General features: G+C 35.9%; 1 protein-coding gene across 8 annotated transcripts; it reads right to left on the bottom strand.

Annotated features, from left to right (window-relative positions):
* Positions 1 to 82: 82 nt before the first annotated feature.
* Positions 83 to 5,578, bottom strand: LOC107776508 (uncharacterized). Of its 8 annotated transcripts, XM_016596422.2 has the most exons (6): positions 5,176 to 5,578; positions 4,078 to 4,156; positions 2,624 to 2,832; positions 1,848 to 2,084; positions 1,661 to 1,765; positions 83 to 1,152 (listed from the first exon to the last, which is right to left on the bottom strand). In XM_016596422.2, exons 4-6 carry the CDS (start codon positions 2,029 to 2,031, stop codon positions 404 to 406), a joined length of 1,038 nt encoding a protein of 345 aa, XP_016451908.1. In that variant the 5' UTR covers positions 2,032 to 2,084; positions 2,624 to 2,832; positions 4,078 to 4,156; positions 5,176 to 5,578; the 3' UTR covers positions 83 to 403. The 8 variants fall into 8 exon arrangements, with proteins under 8 accessions (XP_016451908.1, XP_016451905.1, XP_016451903.1 ...); XM_016596419.2 differs by lacking the exon at positions 4,078 to 4,156 and having other exon boundaries at positions 1,848 to 2,047; positions 2,748 to 2,832; positions 5,176 to 5,410; XM_016596417.2 differs by lacking the exon at positions 4,078 to 4,156 and having other exon boundaries at positions 2,748 to 2,832; positions 5,176 to 5,322.
* Between the last annotated feature and the right edge of the window lie 3,322 nt (positions 5,579 to 8,900).

The raw sequence follows: 8,900 nt of genomic DNA, 5'->3' as shown, positions 1-8,900 counted from the left end.
CCTCAGTGTTGCGGTAAGATCCCCTTGACTAGAGAGAGAGAGAGCAGTAACGCTTGCCATTATTGTTTTGGAGGTAAGAATATGATCAAACTGCTGAGCAAATGTCTATTTCATAACTTCAGATAAAACCCCTCCATGCATGGACATGAACCGTTTTTACATGTTCAGCAATACAGGAAGCAATCCTCAAACTCAAATCTACTACTACTACGCACGTTCTCCAAATCGTTTCGTCAAACATTATGAACAGAAAACAAAAGGATTAAATGGAGGTAAGGAAAAAAACATAAAAGGAAAAAAACCGAGAAAAGAGCATTCCCATATCATGAAGCTTAAAACCAATCAAGGGAATGAGAAACATAAGATGGAAGCAAACTAAAGAATACACAACTCTAACGCGTGCCTACAAAATATTTGGGAGCTGAGCATCCAATCTCTGCTGCAGTTCCTTCACCTTGATTGATAACTCAGCAGTTTGCTCCTTGTAGCTCTTGATTAGATAATCCTTCCCTTCAATCACTTCTTTTAACTCATCCTTTTCGCGCTTCAGCATTTCGAACCTTTCCCCATCTCCTCCTCTTCCCTTCTCTGAGGTATCCGAATTTCTATCAATTTCCAGGTGACCATTTGTGTGACCGTTCATATGACCATATCGGACTTCAGCTGGCCATACAGGTACTGTTGGGGACTTATCGCAAGAACCAACTTGTCCAACGCAATGATCTGCAATTGCTTTCCTCAGCCTCTGTATCTCTCTCTCCGAATCAAACAGATCCCTGTTTGCAGCGTCCAGCAACGACTGCAGATGGGCAGAATGCGACAGCTGACTATTGAGAGAACCCTGCAACTCTACAATCTGCTCCTGCATCTCTAATATTGTTTCGTCCCTTCTCTTTAACTGTAGTCTCAGCTTTTGTATCACTTCTCGCTTACTGTATATGTCAGAACCAGATTCTGATACGCATGGCGACTCGGAGCTGTTTGAGTGATGAAATGGTTTCTGTGGCAGTTCAAGACGATCAGGAGAGCTTGACCAAGGCCCACCATTCTCTTTATTGAATTCGATGGCAGGAACAGTCACAAGAGGGAGCACCATTTCAGGCTCAGACCCATTACACTGCTGCTGCTTTATAACCCCCAATCCTCCAGCTCCTGTCTTGTAAAAATAGCAAATGTTCATTAACTGCAGTAGTAATTTGGTAACCTTCTGTTTTTTGAAGAAAACTCAGCATAGAAGGTAAAAACTGATCCTACGTGGTAGCTAGCGCAACATGTATACCAAGAAAAGCATCATATTGATCACAATCCTCCCTCATTATGTTTCAATCCTTCACTTAACATCACCATAAAGCAAGCAAGATAACTGAAAATAGGTCCAACTTGTGAAGAACATCGTGTCTAGTTTTTCCAGTTAGAAAGCAACCACAAGATCAACATTAACATGCATAAGTTGTTTATGAATGAAAGTTTCAATGCATACCACTCTAATTAACTTTAGTAGTTCAAATTATTCTCTCACCAAAATGGGAGTTAGAGAACTGAACAAGAGCATAGGAAGAACATGATGCCAACATCAAATCACTAGCCATGTTCTTTACCCCGAAAATGACAACCTATATTCTAAGATAAAGCTCCAAAGGGATGGCAAGAATTTACATACCTGTATTGCAATTGTAGCAGCCATCATCATCTTGAGCAAAATAATAAGTACTTGACTGCAAATGACCGTTTCCTAACTTCCTTCCTTCAGGAGATTTTTCGTTTCCTGCATTTTAAGCCATTTCTCATATCTAAGAGGGCAGAATAACTTCACAAGACAAACCAAAATGCTTTAAACAATATTGGACCTTTTAAACTGCTGGCAGTCTTGTTCTGTTGTCTCGAGTCAAGCACCTGCTTCAGCTTGTAGCCTAAGCGGACAGATAATGTACTTAATAATGCACTACCTGCAATTATGACCCAGTTTGGCCCCTCATTCTGAACACCTTTGGACCTCTGGGACCTTGGCCCCACATTAGTTCTTGGTTTCATTTTTGGAGTCACTGAACTGTAAGATGGAGAAGCTGCAGACCATCAAAGTAAGCCTATATAGGAAATGCAGCATAACATCAATTTATGCCAGGAGAGGCACAGTTTTCTGATCATTCAAATCAAGAGCGTATAGGCTAATTGAAAAGTATTAACACTTCATAACCACAAGAAATTTGCAGCTAAACAAGTCTAACGCGGATATTTGATAGGGAAAATATCCAGAAAATCCAATGGTAAGGTGTCCAGATAAAGTCAAGTCTGGTATCTTTTGAACTCTGATTGTCGCCAACATGAAGAGATTTCCAGAGTCATGTTCATTTTTGATATTGCAAACACTTTAGTTATTAAAAGGCAGAAAAGCAAAGTGTATAATGGCAAAACTATGTGGAGCTCGATCAGACTTTGAGCCCAGGGTAGAATGAGGGTTTTTTTCCTTTGATAAAGAACAAAAGTTATTTGAAGGGTGATTTGATATTTACTATAAAACATGTAGGTGGAAATAAAATAAAGTTATTCCCATATCCTTGCTAGTGTGGTTCACATTTGTACTTTTATTTCCTTTTTAGCTAAAAGATACCAGAAGAATAAGTACCAGAGTGTAGAACAAGCAACAAGATTCCCAGAAGAAAAAATGCCCGAGTGTAGAACAAGCAACAAATTCCCAGTTCCCAGAAGGAAAGGTAACTGCAATCATGCAATTCCAATAGCATAAATACCTTCACGTCAAGTGCTGGAGCCACACCTTCATGAATCTGACTACAGTGGACGGTACAATTACAGTAGGACTTCACAGGAAATATTCTGAAAGAAAATGCAACAGAAAGCACAGCACTTATTATCCAGAAGAAACAGAATAATAAGGAAAGAAGTAGTTAATTAGAGTACAAATAGAACTAGCTCCTGTAAACATCCATTGACATTGCAATTACAGTAACCTATTGCATGCTTGCTCGTGTAAATAAGTTGTATGTGTGGAACACACTGCTCAATATTTAGCATTCCTCAGAATCTCAAAATGTTACATTCACTTGGTTCATTGAAAATTGGTAACAGCATGAATCTCACACTTCACAACACCACTCATATAAATGGTAACAGCTAAAATTAATAACTGCATCTGTTATTCTCTGAAAGTTTCTAGGGATAAAGCAAAGAAGGCAGAAAACAAGAGCTAAAGATAAGGTTGATGTGTTGTAGAAGAGTAGAAGCTGTAGGCCACTTCCAACCTCTTGGTGGTGGATTGGGATATCCATTACTAATTGAACATTTTGAAAAAGAAGTAACACAGGAAAGAAATCTCAATTCAAGACAATAGTTCTATAAGACGGGACAAGTAAGGTGATTGTGGAGAAAGTATCCCAATGAAAAAGGGAGACTATTCATACAGAGAAATATCTGAAGAAACGAGGAGGGATTTATGTAAAACGAGCATAGAAGGCCTAAAATTCCACGGTATCTTTCTTCCCCCTGAAACTTTGAAGACACACTTTCACTCTCCTGTTCATCCCCCGTGAACTGAGAGAAAAGAGTCCTAGTTTTTATGAAACTTTGCCCCTGATAAAGTATAATGTCAGACTTGGATCCTCTCACTTAAAATGGCTAATCCAAACTAAGACATTTTTAGTGGCAGAGAACAAAATTATTATTTTGAAGGCAGAGTAAAATTCCAACCTTGAATAACATCAGCAATGTATAAGTCGCACAGTATAAACACATTGAAAGATAATATAGGATAGAAGATCTGAATTGCAAAGGACAAAATAATTCCTGAGTTAGCCTTTCCATGTAAAAGAAGCAGTAAGCCTATCAAAACCATCAAACTGAATGTAAAGACTAGAAGACTATAGCAGATTCAGTGTGGCATCAATATAAGGAACTTGGCGACATATCAAAGTCTCCTTGATTCAGAGGAGTAAAGCAAAGATCCTAATGAGGTAAATTGGAAAAGGGTGGCACGAAAAAAGTGAAAGAAATGCCAGCTTTTCTGCACACGGCAGATGAAAAGTTTGGTGTTCATTTGCTATTGAAGTTGATGAATAAACTAACCCTATTATGCAATCATCAATTTACTTGTCCTCCATCACAAGATAGTCTGCTAACTCATAAACTTGAACATGATCCAAAACTGCCAGAAAACCAGAGAAATGCACAACAAGCAGTCTTCAACAGCTAGTGGCTAAGAATTAAAAGCATTAAGGTAGTCAATAGAAAGATAATGTAGAAGTTGCTTCTAGCCTAAGGAAGACTAAGTTAAATACTGGATGATGGCATGCATTCAAAAGTTTTAACAAGCAACACGCTAAACACCAATAATAGCATGTGCTGCCTATTATAACTAATTGAAATTGACATCTGCCCTTCACTTGAGGCAGCAAATAAGACATGCATGACCATCTCTTTTGAACTTCCTCCTTGACTCATTCCAAATATTTTTGACCTCAATGGTCATTTAGGATATCAAATGGCTCATTGAGGTATAGGTGCATTCAGAATCATAATTCAATTATCCACCAACTCTAGCTTTGACTTCCCATAATACAACAAAATGAAACCCGCAGAACTTCTATTTTCACGGAAACAGATCTATCATACAAACCCACTGATTCAATCAAATGGCCAGAAACGGCATAAACAGCTAATAGATGGAGACAGGGAGCAGCCTGATCCTGCTTAATACAATTTCCCCCTTGTTACTTTCCCTTGTTTTTTACTTACATGATCAAACACAAAAATATGCATTGAAATGTATGAACGCCAGTACAATGACACAACATCAACAACAATTGCTACGCTCTGTCCCAAACAAGTTGGGGTCAGCTATATTGTTCAATTTAAATTCATCTCATGCTAATATTATGCAAATACAAATAAAAGTATTAGAAGAAATATTTCTCGTTAAGCTAATCTTGACTGTTAAATGCACAAAAACACACAAGCACACACAAAAACCCCATTTATTTTGCACACACTTAACAGGTCATCCCAAATTTAAGATGAAACTATCCATAGAAATGCAAGACCCAAGTATCAAAAGAACAGACAAAAATTACAAACGGCCAAATGCCACCAAATACACACACAGAGAGAAACCCACTAATTCTACACATTATTCCCCAAAATGAAAAGGGTGATATGAAAAAGTACCTGATTAATGGGGAAGATACATCTATTGACCAAGAACTGAAAAATAAAAGAAGTTTCTGGTGTAGGGTTTTGTGGAATTAACAAACACTAATATTACTGAACCTTCTAATACAGGTGAGGCTGGCTTAGGTAAGCGGGGGCGTGGCCAAAAAGGACCAGCTAAAGCAAAAGCGGGATTTTGCCCCTTTGGGTTATGGGAGGGGTGGGGTGGGTTGGGGATTTTGCTTGTGGATCAAATCAAAATTCAAGAATTGGTGGAATTTTTGGGGAGAAAGTACAAAATATTTTGCATGTCGTACAAGTATCGGAATGCACGTTGTCGTATGACTATATAATTTTGATAATTTTATGTGGACTGCGAAATCTGGGGCCGTTAGAACGGAGCTAACGGATTCAGAGTTGTGTCATGCTCCTCTGTTTTCCTAAATATATGTTAAAGCAATATTTTGACATTTTATAAAGCAATAATTGAGACGGATAAGATCAATTTATCGTTAATCAGAAAATGTGTTCGAGTTTAAAAGTGGAAAAATTGTGTCTGGGAGTGTAGAAATTCAGTAGGGAACGTTTTCCTTAAACGAATCTAAATTTTTAGTATATGGGTGTACTGTTAAGAAAGCAGAAAAATATGCATTAAGTGGGAATTGATCCTTATTATTCTAGGTAAAAAATTTAACCTTCAACCAAGTATGTCATTTAATCTTTTTTGAGGATGGATCCCAACAGTTAATATTATACAAATTTTAAAAAATATATACATAAAATACCTAATTTTACAGAGAGACATGGATTCACGTGCCCAATAATTTCCCTTTAAATTCGCCCCTGCTCACACCCCATGCCTTACTTGCCACGAACAGTGAGACCTCTCTATAATAACATCCATATATAAAAGTTATTCATTATAAAAAACAAGTTTTTCTCAAAATCGATTTTTTAAGTTATATTTTACCTCTCTATAACAGTTTTTTACCTATAACAACAACAATCATTTTTATAACATACGCTCTTTATAAAATTACTCCTCTATAATAGCCATATAGAATCTTTAAGATTACTTATGGTAATTCTAAAAGTATGCACACAATCTTTTTCATTGAATAGAGTTTATATCTTGCATATGATATAAGATTTGACGATTTGCACATGATATCTTTTTCATTGGACAAAGTTCAAAAAATATTTAGATAGAAGATTACCTTTTGCTGAAAATTTAGACGCGCGCTAATTCAAACGCTATATCGCCACTAAGAGAATGAAATTTACGAAACAAGCTACAATTACAAAGTTCTTCCATCAATCTTAAAAAAAATTATTTTTCTAGGTAGCTTTAAAATATGTGCCTTAGAGCCTAAATCTATGTACGTTTAATTACAGATTTATTAATAATGTATTGACTTTCGTCAATATTTAACTAGTGAAATATGCATACTTTTTGAGATTTTAAATTTGAATAATTTCTTATCTTTTATATGTAACATTAAAAAAGGAAAAATTAATTAATTTTTGGATAATTTTTATTTATAACAGCCAAAAAATATTTAAATATCAAATATTGTTATAGGTGTATAACAATCCTTTACTATAAAAGTTAAAAAAATATTGAAATAAACGATGCTTTTATATAAAGGGTTAACTGTATAAATTAATTGATCAATAAGTTACGAACACCTGGTGGTTATACAAAAGAATGATTTTTTTGTAGTCGAAATTTTATAAATCGACAGGTGAAATACTATTAAAAATGTGTGCAAAGTACTAATAAAGAAATAATGGAGCTAAAATGCAAATTAAAAGAGTGGAGTGTATTGAGAGACCAGTTCAAGTTCATTGATAATGAAAATGTGGGGACAATTGATATAACATGTTAGCCTTTTATTAGCAAGCTAAAATAACACAGAATAATACTTCCTGTGTTTACTTTTACTTGTCTATTATGGGCTTTGTACACCTCTTACGAAATAATAAATGAAGTATAAATTTTATCATGATATCCATATTAATTGATGCATATTTTTAATGGATTTGAGATAATAGTTTGAAATGAGTATTTAATATTGTGGGTATAACAGGAAAAAAAGAAATTGTCTTCTCTTGATATGCTAAACGTGACAAGTAAAAGTGAAAATTTATTTTAGAATACTAGATAAGTAAAAGTGAACGAAGGGAGTAGTACTTTATGTTTACAGTTGTAGACAATAAATTTGCGTCGAGAAAATAAAATCAAGACCGAAAATATTGCAACAATCGTAGTATTTGATTTCAAATAATATGAGTGTACAATCTCTATGAATTCTCTGATTTTACTTTTCCAGTATAAATTCAAGGGCCTTTGAGCTTGATCTTGAATTTTAATTTGATTTATCCGTCGCGAACACTTTGATTGTTACCACGAATTTTATCACGAACAAGTAGCCTTGATCTTAAACGTCTTGTATTTGATTTGACTTCGATCTTGATCTTGAATACTTGAATTGTTCTTCGTTCTTGAGCTTGAACTTTATTTGTTCTTCATTCTTGAACTTGAACTTAATTTCTTGAACTTGGTTACTTGAAGCCTGAAACTTGTAGAGAAATTTGCGACGTTTGATCCACGAGCTCTCTCTTGATTCTTGTTATATCTTCTGGTGTTTTTTCTGGGTTATGAAGACCCCTATTTATAGTTGTGGGCGGGAAGAGTTATAATAAGAACAAACTCTTTCCGGCCAATCAAATTGAAGTGTGACATGGCCGCATTTGATTGGCCAGAACATGTCATTTGCGCACATGGCGCAATTTCATTGGCCTTTTAATGTGACTTGGCATGCCTTGTCATTTTGACATGTGGCATGATCCTATTGGCCCTTCTGTTTTGACTTGGCGTGCCACGTCATTTGACACGTGGCACCAAACTGACCTCTAGGAAGATGACATCTTGGGCTTAATGAAGTGGGCTTAATACTTTAGCCCAATTAAAGGGGTTAGCCCAATGGATTAAGACTTATTTATTCAACCTATATAAATTGGACATATAGAATTGATCCAATTATATTAGCCCATAATATTTATTTGGACCAAAATGTATTTATTTAAAGTATAGTCCAAATTATTTGATTAAATTTAAATCCAATTTTTATATGCCTACAAATGCCCCCTACTTTAAGACTTGTCCGGCATATACTTTTGAAAACTAGGCTTGAAGTACCACATCAAATTCAAAAGGGCCAACCACTACCGTTTGACATATATAAATATTGCATGCTTTCACGTCTGTTGAGCATCAATTTGTTGTATTTGCAAGCCACTTGAAGTCTAATTTTTGCGGACTCGGAAGCAAGAAGGATGTGTTCTTGTTTAATGAGATGATCCATGTATGAAGAAGATAATTTTAGGGTGTGAGGGGATGAGTACTCATCCATGCCCGAATATCGGAGAGATTACTCTCATGGCCCGACTACCGGAGAGATTACTCTCAAAATGAACTGACTATCGGAGAGGCCAACTTAAGGTGCAAAGAGACTCATATGCCCACATTAAGATTGGAAAGTTATAGTTCCTTTTACGGACAAACCCATGAAGAGGCCAACTTAAGGTGCAAAGGGACTTATATGTCCACCTTAAGATTGGAAAGCTATAATTCCTTTTAAGGTCAAACCCACGAAGAGGCCAACTTAAGGTGCAAAGGGACTTATATGTCTACCGTAAGATTGGAAAGTTATAGTTTCAACTCGAAGATGACATCGACT

The sequence above is a fragment of the Nicotiana tabacum genome, chromosome 11 (genome assembly GCF_000715075.1).
Source record: "Nicotiana tabacum cultivar K326 chromosome 11, ASM71507v2, whole genome shotgun sequence".
Classification (NCBI taxonomy): Eukaryota; Viridiplantae; Streptophyta; class Magnoliopsida; order Solanales; family Solanaceae; genus Nicotiana; species Nicotiana tabacum.
This window is presented reverse-complemented; position numbering and strand designations above follow the sequence as displayed.

Bases quoted from the DNA above. Each gene is read 5' to 3' on its own strand.
- LOC107776508 (XM_016596422.2), bottom strand. From the start codon at position 2,031: ATGAAACCAAGAACTAATGTGGGGCCAAGGTCCCAGAGGTCCAAAGGT. The intron at 1,766-1,847 runs GTCCAATATTGT...CTTAAAATGCAG, and splicing joins GACTGCCAGCAGTTTAAAAG to GAAACGAAAAATCTCCTGAA. The intron at 1,153-1,660 runs GTATGTAAATTC...TTTACAAGACAG, and splicing joins CTGCTACAATTGCAATACAG to GAGCTGGAGGATTGGGGGTT.